The sequence below is a fragment of the Aptenodytes patagonicus genome, chromosome 6 (assembly GCF_965638725.1).
Source record: "Aptenodytes patagonicus chromosome 6, bAptPat1.pri.cur, whole genome shotgun sequence".
Classification (NCBI taxonomy): domain Eukaryota; kingdom Metazoa; phylum Chordata; class Aves; order Sphenisciformes; family Spheniscidae; genus Aptenodytes; species Aptenodytes patagonicus.
In genome coordinates, this window is record NC_134954.1 from 45,083,434 (window position 1) to 45,099,875 (window position 16,442).

General features: G+C 41.0%; 1 protein-coding gene across 6 annotated transcripts in view; it reads right to left on the reverse strand.

Moving 5' to 3' along the window:
- The window catches only part of TRAK2 (trafficking kinesin protein 2), a 29,159-nt gene extending 13,391 nt beyond the window's left edge, over positions 1-15,768 (reverse strand). For 2 of the 6 annotated variants that reach the window (XM_076342366.1, XM_076342367.1), the window contains exons 1-6: positions 15,555-15,768; positions 8,836-9,169; positions 7,661-7,855; positions 3,897-3,950; positions 3,033-3,103; positions 2,274-2,390 (exon numbers count right to left, since the gene is read on the reverse strand). In XM_076342366.1, the coding sequence (XP_076198481.1) occupies positions 2,274-2,390; positions 3,033-3,103; positions 3,897-3,950; positions 7,661-7,855; positions 8,836-8,872 (474 nt within the window). In that variant the 5' untranslated portion in view covers positions 8,873-9,169; positions 15,555-15,768. Of the gene's footprint in view, positions 1-2,273; positions 2,391-3,032; positions 3,104-3,896; positions 3,951-7,660; positions 7,856-8,835; positions 9,170-15,148; positions 15,226-15,554 lie in introns of those variants that run through there. The other 4 variants (XM_076342365.1, XM_076342364.1, XM_076342363.1 and 1 more) reach the window with 4 other exon arrangements.
- Between the last annotated feature and the right edge of the window lie 674 nt (positions 15,769-16,442).

Genomic DNA, 16,442 nt, shown 5'->3' on the forward strand with positions numbered 1-16,442 from the left:
AGCAACTTCATCCCCCAGTTCCTTCAGGACCCGCGGATGGATCTCATCGGGTCCCATGGACTTGTGCACCTTCAGGTGCCTTAGGTGGTCTCAAACCTGATGTTCTCCCACAGGGGGCGGCTCTTCATTCTCCCAGTCCCCGCCTTTGCCTTCTGCGGCTTGGGCGGTGAGGCTTGAGCACTTGCCGGTGAAGACCGAGGCAAAAAAGTCATTGAGTACCTCCGTCTTCTCTGTGTCCCGGGTAACCAGGTCTCCCACTTCGTTCCAGAGAGGGCCCCCATTTTCCCTCGTCTTCCTTTTATCCCCGACGTACCTATAGAATCTTTTCTTGTTGCCCTTGACGTCCCTGGCCAGATTTAATTCTATCAGGGCTTTAGCTTTCCTAACCTGATCCCTGGCTGCTCGGACAATTTCTCTGTATTCCTCCCAGGCTACCTGTCCTTGCTTCCACCCTCTGTAGGCTTCCTTTTTGTGTCGGAGTTTGTCCAGGAGCTCCTTGTTCATCCATGCAGGCCTCCTGGCGTTTTTGCCTGACTTCCTCTTTGTTGGGATGCATCGCTCCTGAGCTTGAAGGAGGTGATCCTTGACTATTAGCCAGCTTTCTTGGGCCCCTCTTCCCTCCAGGGCTTTGTCCCATGGCACGCTACCAAGCAGATCCCTGAAGAGGCCAAAGTCTGCTCTCCTGAAGTCCAGGGTAGTGAGCTTGCTGTGCGCCCTCCTCCTCGGTGCCCTAAGGATCTTGAACTCCACCATTTTGTGGTCACTGCGGCCCAGGCTGCCCTTGAGCTTCACATTCCCCACCAGCCCCTCCTTGTTGGTGAGAACAAGGTCCAGCATAACACCTCTCCTCATTGGCTCCTCTACCACTTGGAGAGGGAAGTTATCATCGACGCATTCCAGGAACCTCCCGGATTGCTTACACCCTGCTGTGTTGTCCCTCCAACAGATATGCGGGTGGTTGCAGTCCCCCATGAGGACCAGGGCTTGTGAGCGTGAGGCTGCTCCTATCTGTCTACAGAGGGCCTCATCCACCCGCTCTTCCTGGTCAGGTGGCTTGTAGCAGACCCCCACCATAATGTCACTTGTCCCTGCCTTCCCTTTAATTCTGACCCATAAGCTCTCGGTCGGCTCCTCATCCATCCCCAGGCAGAGCTCCGTGCATTCCAGCTGGTCATTGACATAGAAGGTGACACCCCTTCCTCATCTCCCCTGCCTGTCCTTCCTAAAGAGCCTGTATCCCTCCATCCCAACACTCCAATCATAGGAGCCATCCCACCACGTCTCCATGATGCCAATAAGGTCACAGCCCTGTGGGCGTGTGCATGTCTCTAACTACTCTTGTTTATTCCCCATGCTACGTGCGTTTGCATAGGGGCATTTAAGTTGGGCCCCCGATGAAGCTGTCTTACTGGCTGGAGTTCCTTTGTGCTGCTCTTCAGGCACTCTCCTGCTGACCTGTGTTCCTTCTCCAGGCTCTGGGCATCTGTTGCTGGCCCTGGCATCAAACTGGTAGGAGTGGGACGGACTGAGGTTCCCCTCCCCCGGCATCTCTAGTTTAAAGCCCTCTTCACCAGCTTGGCAAGCCTACGACTGAAGATGCTCTTCCCCTTCTCTGACAGATGGACCCCGTCAGCCCTCAGTAGACCAGGTTTCTCAAAGCGAGTCCCATGGTCTAAGTAGCCGAACCCCTGGCTGTGGCACCAGTCCCATAACCATTTGTTGACTCGCTCCTGATTTATCATCAGGACTCGCTACTGATTTATTTATTCTTAGTGTAAGCACCCCATTAAGCCAGCTTATTTTCTGGCTGTTTCTTCACCTGTGAAGTTGTTATGTAGTAGGTCATGTCAGATACCAACTACTTATTTTGACTTAGATTATTAGATTCTTAGTTTAGTGGCAGGATATCAGGCTGATGGTCAAAACAAATACCTTGAAAATGCAATCCTGCTCTCTAGACATATCACAATAATACCTAACATTCTCGTAATTTCTCAGTAATTACAATATGCAGTCTTCATAGTCAATTCTTGGACCGAGAAAGCTGATTGAATGATGACAATTAGGAGAATGACATCTAAGTATACTTCTGTAGTTTGAGAGCAGCAATCATCCACTTTCACAATGAAATAATACATTTATTTGGGGGGGGGGGGGGGAGAGAAAGCGGGGGGGAGAGAAAGGGAGGGGCAGAGAAAGGGGGGGGGGGCAGAGAAAGAGAGGAGGGAAAAAAGAAAGAAAGAAAAAAGAAAGAAAAAAAAAAGATTACTCACTCGATCTAGAGTTTGTCCTAACTGTTCTTCTAGTGCTTCATTCTGTTCTGTCAACAGATGGTTTCGCTTAAGGAGGGCTTGTCCAATTCGAGCTGCCAGTTCCAGGTCCCGATCTTTCTGCTCACAAAATAAGAACAAATGTCTACTTTTGATAAGGTAAGGTTTAAATTCAGAGTAGTCTTAGATTTTCATAGCTATTGTTTAGTGCGTCACCACTCTGAGATTCCTTTTCACTCTCAAACGGATCAACATTGTTAGAACAATGATTAATGCTTCATCATTTGGACCCAGAACACATCCATAACTGTGTCCTTGATATAGCACGTTCTCTTCCACAGTCATTTGCAGTAACAGGGGGAAGGGAAAGCACCAAACCTGAGGATAGTTTTGTTTTTTGTGCTGAGTACTGGAGAGGTTATATGGGCTCTGTTGAATCATACAAAGAAGCCACATATACTTAGGCCCGTGGTCTTTCAAGTGACACTTTCTCCAGAAGAGACTGCTTAACTTGAATAGTGATGAGAGGGTAGATGCAAAGGAGCAACAGGAAAGCAGAAGAAAGCTGGTTTTTTGTTACACCTCACTGGCTCCATGGGTGCCCATTTACTAAATTTTGTTTCTGAGATGGTGCAACCAATCATGTGTTCAATAAGCAGCTCCTGAAGATAACTGAACCAAAATTTCCAGTAGCTGAATAAAACCCTTCCTCAAATACACGTCCTCAAATATATTAACATAGCATTACAGAGACGAGCGTACCTCAGCTAACAGATGTTTGACCATATCAGCATCACTGTAGGTTTTCTGCTCCACATTATCTGTGCCAAGAACTGAGAAGAGAAAAACATACTTACTGAAGTAGCTTAAGTACAAGAAGACTGCTGGGAAGGGAGAGAGCTAAAACTCAGAGGATGATGTTCATATGCAAATACAGTACTTAGTTGATGAAACCAGCGGAGGCTGTGAAAATGCATCTTAACTTCAGAAATACGAAACAATACTCATTTGGGAGACTGAATACAATGAGGTATTGAACATTTACAGCTTTCAGCAATATTAGCTAAAACTTGAGGTGCTCACACATACTTCAAATTTAGAAAAAGGAGAAAAATCTGTTAAGATCAACTTTTTGAATACAGCTAAGCTATCAAATCATCCAGCCTGCTGGGGAGAGAGAGAAGAGTATATTGGAGCATATCGAAATACAGCTGAACACACCTGCAGACTTTACCCTTGAAACAAAGTTCCCATTAGCGTATGTGACAGCTATACACCGGAAGTATGGAGACCCCAGAGACTAGTCATGAAAACGTACTTATTAAATGCTTGATCATCTTGGAAACAGTTAAAAAGAAATGGCATAATGTATGTCTGCAATTTAGATGTAGCAGTAAATCCTATCTTACTGATCGAGTGACTTCCGACGTTTGAAGAGTTTGTAAAACTATTAAAAAACTGAGAACAAGTAGGATTTGAAAAACAGGACTTAGTCAAGAATAAACAAAGCATGAAGAATTTGCGACAACTCTGAACAAAACACAGTGCTAAAACACAAAACACCGGTCTGCTCTAGTTCTTTTCCTGAGAAATAGAAGATGCTAGTAAAGAAGAAATCTTAATTACCTTGTGCAAATTTGTGAGATCCAGCCAAGGAGGAGGAAGGAAGTTCAACAAGAGCTAGAGTGACAGAAAATGAAAGATACGGGGTGGAAAAAAGAACAAAGAGGAGAAAGAATTAAAATGTAAGGAAATAAGTGATTTATTTGCATGCATCCACCACCACCAAAAAATAAATGCATGCGTAAACATCCTTTTTACACTATCAAAACTTCCTTAGAACTTTTAAAGAACCATTTAAATATGATTCCCTCCAGGATAAGAATTATACATCTCACTTGCAAGTGATGGATGTTTCTGCTTGTCCAAGTTCAACAGAAATTTGCTATTTTTGCTTTATGGAATCAGGATCATGAAAGTAAAGAAGGCAGCAATACAAATTTAACAAATATAGAAATATCTGCTTCAACTGAAGGTCTAACTTAACCTGTTTTGAAACTAATTCCATTATCACTGCACTGCAAAATGAGATTACTATGGATTTGGTCTAAATCTATTTCTGAAGATTTCCTTGACTCTTCTACCTTGTTTAAATCTGATTCATACTCTGAAGACGTGGCGGTATTGGTTCGCAGTTTTTTTTCTTTATTTGTTCTTGTTGAGGACTGCACACTCAGTTACGAGATAGTGAAGTGCCAAGCTGGAGTGCACACTAACTTTATTTACATATGTTATATAAGCTATGTATGTCCTTTACATACATAATGTCCATACTAACCTTTTAAAACATAACACTAAGGCTACGCTAGGAACAAAAACAAGCTGCATTTTAGTATAGAAAGAAACTTTCTTGTAGTCTTGAAAGACAGGAGAACAGAAAGAACAATATAGAAGAAAAAGGTTTACTGAACTGTTTCTCTAAGAGCTTAACAGAAAAATAAATCAAACTAACAAATCAAATGCTTTTTATCAAGTAGATCAGTAGGCATAAAAACCCAGCACATGCTGTTCAAGTATTTAGGAGCTTTGAACTTACAGCAGTGCCATTTACTAATTGCATTTCTAAGCAGGGCAAAAATAGAAACTCTTCACAAATTTAAAGTTCCTATCTATCAGTAGCGTAACATGCATTTGGGAGGTCAATTTTACTGTACTGCTTGGTTGCTGATAGTGGTTGCCAAGGGGGACTCCAAACTCATCTGGCTTACTAGTATTTGGAAAATCCACTGCACATACATAAGTAAGTTTCAGCCATTACAGGCAGAATATTATAGCCAGCTGTCCTGTGGTAACTGTTCCCACCAGGTGATTTTAAGTTAAAAGTTTCTATCCAGTGCTAAGTCACCTTAATAAAGATTTACACTAATTACATACAAGGTTACTCAGGTAGGTAGGTTCCTAAAATCAAAAGCAAATATGTTTACTCTGATAAATGAAATCACAGAACTAACAGCTTTGAAACTTAACTCTGTACAACTTTTGTTATTTTCTCACAGTACTGGATCAAAATTATACATAGTTTGTTATAATTCTCTCTTGTGAACACACACATGTGCAATCTCTCCTCACTCACCTTGCCAAGTGAAAGCTGCAAGCAACTCTTCATTTTGGTTAATATTCTTGTTATGTTGTGCCATGTCCCTTTATTCACACATACAAAGTAGTTCTAAAGACAGATGTTTTGTAATTCAGGGCTTCTTATGCTACCACAGTTAAAGCAGAAAATATTCTTCCACCTCACTGAAAACACTGCCAGTGGGAACTCAACTGGTCATTGGATAAACCTTCTAATAGGCATACGCAGCCATAAAAAGAGGAGGAGCTCAAGTGCAATAACTGTTGTGTTGTTTAATTTTTTTTTCTCTTGGATGTCAACTACAAATTCACTCAAACCATGAGTTTAGCATTCTCTTTAGGAAAAAGTTATAAAAATGTTTCCATACATATATAGGGAGGGGGAGATATCCACATAAAAAACCCAAGTTACGCTTCAAGAGTACGACTGCCACATTTATTCCCAATTCCAGTCAACAGAAAGAAAGATACAAATTTCACCCACCAAGCTATTCAGCACTCATTATAACTAGATCTTGATTTATATCTGTGTTTGTCTGGGGCCTTTCCAGTATCTCCCTGTAAGTTACTAGGCTCAAAAAAGCTAATATAATGACTATTACATTCAATCTCTTTGGACAACTTCTAGGAGAAACGTAAACCATATTTATCTTGAGTTTATAAGACTCAGCAGTTACAACAGTGTTCTTAAATGACAGAATTAGTTTTGTATGTTATGCCTAACAGTTATCTTTTAACAACGTCAGTCATTGTTACAGCTCATTTTTGAGAATGTCAAGAAAACATCTATGGCAACTGTTCAAAAAACTCTCACAAGCAGTTTACTATTTTCACAGGACACTTTCTATAGTTCAAAAGAACTTCTCACTGGGTAAAAGAGGAAGACACCACTTTCTGTAGTACCTTGACAGCCAAATAATACGACTGCCTTCATTAAAACACTGTTGATAAAACCCCTCCCTCTCACTGCAGTTTGGAAATGCAGGCCCACACTGAGTGAAGGTCCTTCTCTCAGAGCTCTGTGCTGGAACTGGAACTGCAGGTGTTGACCAGAGAGCTTCAGCAGAGCCACATTTGATGTAAAGTTCCTTCCAGCACTGACAGACTCTGATCCCACCTCTTCATAATTAAAACTAGAGGCAAGTGCACACCACACTGACTACACAACTGCTTCCAGTGAACTACAAAAGCTTTCACTCAACTAAAAAAATCATTTATGCTTGCAATATTATTATCAGAAACAGACCGAGCAATAAACACTAAGCGGCCTTCCAAATACATTCCACAGTTAAAAAGAGTTCCAAGCCTGCAAGTTCAACTGATAACAGGATTGCTTTAAATTGTCGAGTACTGCATTCTTAGGAGATAATATTTTACTTACTCATTTGCTATATACCCTGGGTGGAGGCTTAAAGCACAAACAACAACCCTTTCAGAGGTGGCATGTACAAGCAAGAAGTAATCATTACAGACTGTGTATATATGTACCAAGGCTGTATATAAATACCAAGTTCACTCTCCCAGGTGGTTTGTTCCAATAGTTCCAGTACATGGAGGAAACAGGACTTCCCCATTTCTCTAAAGTGATTACAATGCATTCTCCTCTTTTCACATCAAAACACTTGAACCTACAGGCAAGTAAGTGTTCAGTTCTTTTGGCAGCCTTCTATACATTTGTTTTTTACATATTAAAGGTTTCTTCATGTGATCGGAAGCTGTCCATTTTCTTCCTTATGATCTGCTAGGTTTAAGGATAAGTTAGTATTTTCAAAACTGGAAGGCAGTGATCAACACTGATCTAGCACCCACCTATTTGGCATTCACACCACTTCTATCTCCAGAAGAAACGATTAACAGCATTTCAAAAGCAACATTGACACAAAAGGGCAAACATCATAAAAAGAACCACCGCATCATTAATGTTCCTGAAAACAGAGAGCTGCTGCATACTCCATACCTCTCGTATTACATCTAATCTAGTGCAATTCTAGGTTCCTGCCTCTTCTTCACTATCACATGTTCCCACTCTTATTTCTATGTGAAATCTAATGATCAGGCAGCCATGGGACATGCTAGGTCAGCCCTTAGAATTGCAGTGCTGAACTACAAGCACTTCCCCTGAACTCAGCTTTTTCTTCCACCTGTCCAAAGTTTTCCAGATTTGAACACTTTATAATATTATTAATTTTATATTTACAGTTTTCTCTTCGATAATTGGGGAGGAAAAAAAAAATCCTACACCCAGATATACTCACTCATGTAACGGAGGGGCTCCTCATCATGAACTGGAGAAGTGATTTCAGGAAGATGGCCATGGCAGGCAGGGGACTGAATCCAGTCTCGATTTTCATACAGATACAGAGAGTCCACTCGTAACTTGTAATCTGGCAACTGTTCTTCTAGCAAGCTCACCAACTCTACCTCAGGAAGGTCCTCACTGGAGCAGACATCTGAAAGTGAGTAAATGCCAGTAATAATACATTACTATTAAATACAACATATATTTAATATTGCTACAGTAGTATACATTCTATATACTATAAAATACTTTATAAAACTTCAGTATATTTGCGAAGAATTATTCTGTACTGGATTAATTACCAGAATACTTACTGAATCAATACTTGATTTACATTGTAATATTTGCAAGCTCCTCATCCCCAACAGACTCCACAACTTCCTGGAAAGCTGGTCTAGCCATGATTCCCTCCGACTTCTTGAATATGATGTATGTAATGAGTTTCAATTTCTATCTTTTCCTCTTCATTGAACTAAAACACAGACCTACATTTTACGAGCTATTGATTTCGTAAGGTTTCATTGGCTTTAGCATAGTTACACTTCCCTTTTCTGAAGGAAATTCACATTTTTCTGTTTATCCTTTTGGTTGGTAATGAACATAGATGTAAACAGTCTTAAAGTAACTACAAAAATCAACTGAATACTGCCTTGAAATCAGGGATCAAATACAAAATTCCATTATCATCCATACAGAATCACGCTCTGAGAAACATGATACTGAAAATCCTGGAAAGGAAGTTTAGCTTGTCCTGTGCCGTGTCACCCCCGCCTTAATCTCTTCACAATTATTGCAAAAAAAAGAAAAAGTAATTCTAAGTTGCTAAAATACTGCATATCAAAGGTATACAACGATTATCTTTCCAACATTTCCACTAAAGATTAAGACTATCTTCAATACCTTTCAATGGAAAAAATGCCAGTGTTGATTATTGACACTGAGAATTTTACAAACAACATTTTACAATGGAAGCTGATTTTACAAGCTAGTTAAGAGGACTCACCATTTTTGTTCATTTGCTATATCAGATAAGCAATACAAAGAATGTGAAACTTAAGGTTGTCTTCAGGTTGGTGTTCTATAACATGTTAGATACATTCAGGATTTGTAACAGTTCATTCTTCAACTTACCAGAGACGCTCTCCAAGCCCCTGTGATCAAAATTCATGAGTCCTTTCTTCACAGTTCACTTCTTCGGAAATAGCATTCTGTAGTCAGACTGTGCACCGCCCCTTTATTGCTTTGGTAGAAAGATGGCTTTGGTTTAGAGACAGAGTAAGTGAGAGCCATCAAGCCACTGAGACACTAACAAATCTGGCATCAACTCACTTCTGTAGACTGGTTCATACTCCAGATCTATTGCCATCTTAGGACATGCTTATTTCATCTGGGCTACTACTGATCAGTAGAAGTATCTATAGGATATTTCATGTAAGCTTCATGAGCTTCTCAGCTCAGCCATCATCTAGAAATAAAACAAAGAGAATGCCAAAGTTTAATAGATGTCACTCTTTCAAATGAGACAGGTAAATTAATGTGACTTGGTCTCTTTCAGTCTGAATTTCCTCCCTGTACTATCCTTTAACTAAAAAAAAAAAAAAAAAAAAGTAAACAAACGTTTTAATCCCCCGTTTACACATTACATGTAAAATGTAGCATTAAAAATGTCTTTTCCCTGCAGACATAACATCTCACCTTCAGCATCGACCCTGTCAATTACCTATCTGTCTATACCATTCCTCCTTTTCCATATAATATTTAGTGTATGACAGGTTCATTCACTGAAATGAAGCATTTCCCTTTTACTCTAAAGGACAGCAGCTCCAACTAAACAGAAATTTTCTTCAGGCTACTACTTTTATTTAAAGCGATGGATTCTAAAGACAGGATTTCAAAACTGTCATTCTTAGCATTTTGATTGTTATAAAAAAGTTTTATAGGACTGTTTGCTTTAATCTCTTACCCTTTAGAAGTCTGTTAATTAAAAATTGGATCTATCAGAAATTTACTTTGTGGATCATGACAAAATTTGTGTTTCCTCTTCAGCAGGGACTCACTTAAACCAGAAATGAAACTACCATGACTAACTGAGATAACCTATCAGAACAGTTTAATAAAGTAAAAATTCTGCTGTTCCCTTGCCAAGACTGATCAATCATCTTCCATGTAAAATACAAGAGTAGTCCTAGATGACAGAAAAATATGAAATGAAAGAGAAAAGTCTTATTTTCCCTCCTCCTACATTCAGTAAACACAAAATTCTCTTGAAATCTTACAGTAATTTCCAATTTGCTGTCAACAGTTTCCCTAAGATCTCCCATCACCAAGCACAACAATCACAGGTTTGTCTTTCTGTCTGTAGCAACCTCTCATTTGACAAGATCAAAATGGACAGTGCAGGAGCTTTTTAAAGAAAGCCTAGAGCCTGCCAGTTCATCTGCTTGTAGACTTTGGCAGGAGATCAAAAAAGAACTTTCTTCCATTAGGGTCAGCTCACACTTGTGAGCAGTATCTTCTTGCTTTGTCATTTATTTCTTTATATATGTACTTTATTTACCAGTTTCAATTATTATCCATATTAGACACTTATTAAACACAGTAAGACTAAAATTTCAGAAACATTTGCTATCTGAATGTATAGCTGCTTCTAACACTAGTTTGTGATTTTTTTTTTCAAGAGGTTGTTTTTTAAATGGATTGCTGAAAAACATTAACTACACCCCCTCCCCCAAAACAACTCAATACAGCAGAAGATGACACTTAAGACTGCTGTAGATCCACGCAGCCAAGATGATTTTATCTTGTAATAAAAAGAGTCACTGTAGAGCGAGACAAAATTCAGCAACATAGGACAGTTTCTTCACAACTGATTGAATCTTTTTCCTTTGAGTTTTAATAATGTAAAAATGAATGCTACTTCCTCTTAAGATTGGATTTAATCTCTCTTCTAAGTAGTGCAAAGCAGAAACACTATTTGTTGAGGGTCAATCTCAGTTCAGCCAAAGAGGGGAAAAAAAAAAGAAAAAAATCATTTGGCTCAAAGTTTTCTAGAGCATCAGGCCAACATCAAGCTATTGAATTGAAAGGGCAACCTCATTTGCAAAACCTTTGAGAAGATTGCTAGATAAGCAAACACCATAAAAGTTAATGCTCACATTTCCAATGCTTCCCATAGCTTTAGTTTAGCATGCCATGGGGCAACTTCTCTGGAAATTCAACTAGCTAACACACTGTGCAGTACCACCCTGAAAGTGAATCCATGACCCTTTTACTCTGCAGCTGTAAAACTAATTCCTAAGTGCAGATTCCTTCTGCAAGTCACAACTATAATTAAATACATTTGGATAAAACCCATAAAATTTACACGGCTTTAAAATACATAACTGTGCTATTAAAATTGTTAAATCATGCAGAAAGACATGTCCAAAACAGAAGCCAGAAAACTTTCTTAGGTATTATTTTTAATCTTTATTTATAAAGATTATTTCCACTGTCAATTTACTATATTCATTCCACAAAAACATACTTATCAGTTTTGTCCCCCTACTCCCTCATATGCCAATTTTGACTCTTTTACAAATAGGTTAATTGAACATGGAAAAACCAAGGAGAAATCAAATGTTGGAGAATGGCCTATATGCAGGAGTGGTGCTCTCAGGAGGCTTTCTTCGAGGAAGGCTCAAGAGAAATGGAAATATCAGACAACATTTTATATACTTACATACATATCTATCTCAATCTGTGTATGTCTGTACTCTCTAAATTAAATTTTACTGTTTCAATGTGAAACACACATCATGGAATAAGTTTCACATTGAAACAGTAAGCTAAAACCAGGAGTACCTATAACGCACTTAAGAAAAAGACCTCTTGTGGCAGTGAGAACTAGTCCTAGGCCTTTTGCATCTGCCCCACGGAATCCAAGTTGCTCTGAGGTTTGCTAGATCATCTGTACATGGAAAATTGAAAAGAAACTCAAAAAGAAAGACAATGCTGGAGCCCATTCATACCAAGAAGTATTTTAAAAAGCATGGAGGGCTATCACTTATGACTCAAGCAACAGTCTTATTGTTCACCAATGTTATAACAAGACCTGACAAAACTCCCTATGAAAACTGTACAAAACTTAAAGCATAATCAACAAAAAAAATATGAAGGGCTGGAAAAACATGTTAAAAGTATTACAAGAAATACACATTAATTGTCTACTAAGTGGTAAGATGTCATAGTGTATAGGTTAAAAAAAGAAAACCTAAAAGAATAGGAACTACATACTCCATTAAACCACTGATATTTCAATGTATGGTTTGATCTTAGCAGAAAAGAGACCACATGACAGGAGACTATTAATTTTTCCTTCAATGAGTCAGAAGATCTCAGCCAAGATTAACTTGCAAAAGCAATATTGAGTAAAGCCTTAGAAAAGTTGAAATAGCTATAAAATATTAAAAATTATTGTCTTATCTTTGTAACTACCGCTTTGAAAAATTCAAGATGGATGCAAAAAGACAGTTGTGCCACCTTCTTTCAGAATGTAATTCTGAAGACATTCTACCACTAGAGAACTCTAATTCAAATTTGAATTATCAGAAAGGTGAGATGAGTTGCTTTTACAACTGGAAACCATAGACAAATGTATGTGTTAATTTCTTTGTGCATAAAAAGTTAAAAACATATCCAAAATATTGGCATCTATTTTGACAACATCCAAGCTCAAACATAAATATCCTGTTATTCCTGCTGTTTTCCATTCATTGAGAGCAGTTGACTCCTCACAAGCACTTGGAAAGACTAAACTAGATCTGCTCCTCTGTACAATTACAGGATGCAAGACATCGGGCCACAACTAACAACAAAATTTCAACAACAAAGATTCTAACTTGATGAAGAAAGAAGGCAACATCCATTTTCCAAAAGGAAGCCAACTGAATGAGTCAATTACACTGGGATGCCAAATTTTATTGCTATGTAAACATGCAATTAAAAAAAAAAATTATCAAGTCTTTAACACAGCACTTTTTTCATTACTAAAATTGGAATGGTGTCAAGCCAGCTAATAACAATAAACATATTTTGCATCTCAAGGTTAATGAAACAGTTCTATTCTTATAGCAAACATGACCACGCTTAATTGCTGCCAAAACATTCCTAGGACTAGTGCTCAGAGGCAGAGGCCAAATCCTTCAACACTATATAGTATGAGATGAAGGACAAAGGACTATATACTGAAAAACAAATCTATGTGAACACGAACTTTGTCTATCACAATTAACACTGCTGTGTGCCTAACACCTGTTATTTTCAGCCATTACTAGCCCTACAGAAACCCACTTAGTGCTTGTGTTTCTCTCATGTAAGGGAAAAAAAAAATCATTTAAAAGAGTATGCCAACACAACCCTAATAACAAGTGTAATAATCACAAGCAAACCTGCAACAGACCTTCAACCATAAATAGTATGGTATAAGAAAGGAACTGTAAGAAAACAAAACAAAAACACACACACACCCCCCTCCTGGATTGTTTTTAATTTGGGGTGGGTGTAAGGCTTCAGAGGGGAAGCTGGAGAACGCCTCTTAGAGGATGATAAATATCAAGGGGGTCATGAAGCTGGCCACAACGGTTCCCTCATCCTATTTATCCAGAGTTAAACCAAGCCAGACTCAATTTTTCTCCTTGTCAGTCATCTGTAATAATGTGTATTCTCCATAAGTGGCAAAACTACCTGTTAAGTACATGTATATATGCTTTATGTATATGTATACATGTATATACTGTTGAATACCACATTTTGATAGTTAAGATTTTTTTTTAAGTCCTACATGCTTGGAGGTTGTCTATATCACCCTTAGCACACAGTGTAAAAATAGCATATGCTTAACTGAAGTCTAACTTAATCTGAAACTATGAATGCTACCTGCATGAAATACCCATATCAAGTTTTATTAATTCCTAATTCTTTTCTGTAAATGCAGAATCATAACAAAAAGGTAGACTTTTTTCTTCTGAAAAAAGAAAACCCACAAGAAATAATTATACATGTAGTAATGTTATGATCACAGGGGAACCAATCTCTTTTTTCAGAGAAAAAAAGAACTGTCATGAATTGAGTATTTGATGGTTAGAGAGTACAAAAATATGATATATGCTCTTGAGGCAAGTGCTGTGCTAGTATTTCATTACAAAGGTTGTTAGAGGCTTCTTTTAAAATTGAAGCTTGTTCTCTACAAAGTATACTTAAAGTGAACTTAAATAACGTTTAAGTTAACTGAAATCACTAATGCTTTCAGTTGATGCATAGCTGAATTCACCCAAGGACGTGGTTTAAATTTCGTAATATATACCCCAGCCAGTGCTCAGCATTTTAACAGTTACAATTCTGTATTTATTAGACTAAACCAGACTGATCTATATGACTCAGTCACCAGATTATCACTAGCAATCTAACTAGATAAGAGATCTGCCATCTCTTTTGTAACCATCTCCATGAAAATGCTATTTTCGCATCTTCTTGGAAAACTAATCAATCAATCATGTTTATCCTTCCTGACAGACAGCACTCCTGCTGCACAATATTCATCCCAACAAGCCCACTATTAGAGGCAAACCACCATCAGAAAAGCCTGTGATTTTCTAACACTCTAATCTTTAAGTCACATTTTCAGATACTCATACCAGAAATTTGATAAACTGATACAGTTCTAATAGATGACACCATCGCTAGAGAGTTGACAAATTTCAGGTATTGGAAATTAATTTTTTTTCAACTTAGCTTCAGTGTTAGAAGTGTAATTAAAGTGTAATTAAAAAGAAGTCTTCCTATTGTTACTCTGAAATACATCTTTTGAAAGATAACAAGTATCTGAAAGCAAACCTAAAATTGATTATGTTGCCTTGTAATGTGTGAAAAGTTATTTACTAGTTCATTAAGTATTTCCATCAGACTCTCACAATCAGTCAACGATAACTCTGAAACATAACCAAAAAATAAGCACGTATGCAACAGCCTACATTTGAAGATTGCATTAAAAAAAATAAAAATACAAGGATGTAACTCCACATAGCACTTTTTCACTAGGACGGCTGACAGAATAAAAGACATTTACTGACAGATACTCTTACTACAGTTTAATCAGCTGATCAGAATGTAACAATGTGATTAAAAAGTTGATAGAAGCCTGCCCTGACCTCCATACGTAAGCAGGACCACAACTAAAATATCATCAAGCTTTGCCTTCTAAGAGCAGTGACATAAGCCTCCAAGGAGAGCCCATACAATTATGGGTACTTCAACGCAGGAAGGAACTCTCGAGCACGCTGAAGGTCACACGAGCCAGCACGCCTGCAGTCACAGCCACCATTCGCGGCCAGAGCCTAGCACTTGACTGCAATCTAAGCACATATATCGAACGGATAAAGCTTAACATAATATCTATCTACATTACCACCGTGAAAAGAGTTGCCAGCTGCAACACAAGAAAGGACGAGGAATTCTTTGCCTCCCCGCCCCGGGAGGGTACGCCGCGCGGGACAACGCAGCTTCCCCACCGCCGCACGGCCGGCCGCGGGCCAGGACACTGCCCCGCGCTCAGACCCCGTGCTCCTACGCCAACCAACCGCATGGAAGCCGCCGCATGCCCACCGCGGCCCGCTGTACCTCAGCAGCCTGCGCCAGGCACAGCGGGTGCCCCAGGAGAGCCTGGATGGTGCCGCGAATCAGCGGGGAGAGGCCCCGAGGGAGAGGGGAGGGAGGATGCGGCCCTGAAGGCGTTAATGCGAGAGGGCAGAGAGGGGGGAGCTCGCTAAATTGCCCCTGAGGCGACAGAAGCACCCCGAATCAGCGCCGCGCACCTCTTAGCCGCCCCAGCGCTTCCTCCGGCGCGCCTCCTCCCCGCCGCCGCCCGAGGCCGACAGGCAGCAGCCCTTCGTGCAATAAAGCGGCGACTGAAGAAGGACCCCGATGACTTCCGCCCGGCTGCCGCCCCAGAACTACAGCCCCCGGCTCGCCGCACGGCGTGGAGGGGCCGCCCGCCGGCGCAAACGACAAACCCCACAATGCGCCGGGCCGCCTGGTGCGGGCGGCCCCCGCCACCCCCTGCGGCTCCGCAGGGGCTGGGAGCGGGGCGGGGTTCCGGGCTGGCTGCTCGGTTCGGCGGTCGCGCTTGACCCTGACCTCAGGCGGCGGTCGGGTAGGAGCGGGCGCTGCCTCCCTGCAGGGCTTCCCGGCCGCGGCGGGGACGCTGGGGCTCCGGGCTGGCCGCGCCCTCAGCCCCGCTGCGGGGGAAGCCGGGCGGGCCGGAGAGGGGGGAGCGGCGCACGCCGAGCTTGGGAGGCGGCTGTGGGGAGCGGCGCCGGGGCCGCCGCGCTGGCAGGGGCGCAGCCCTGTCCCGGCCGCCGCGGGGGGCCGGAGGGGGGTTAATCCGCCGTTAAACCGCCGCCTGGCGCGGGAGGAGGCGGGGGCGCCGCAGGGAAGGCAAGGTAGGAGTTTAACGGAACAAGTGAGGAGCTCTCTTGGGAGAACCTGCGGGGCATCATTTTCTCACGTTCCGTTACTTTTGCCACGGACGGATCGCTTAACTCGAGATACACGATCGAGAGCTGCCTCAGTCACTCCAAACACTGAAGTAGGAGCTGCAGCCCAGCCTCAGCAGAACCAGAGTAACGTGCGTTCGCGGTTCCTGGGCTCTGGGCTCCAGAGCCTCTGCAGTCCCCCGGCTCACAGGCACGTTCTTCTGTTTC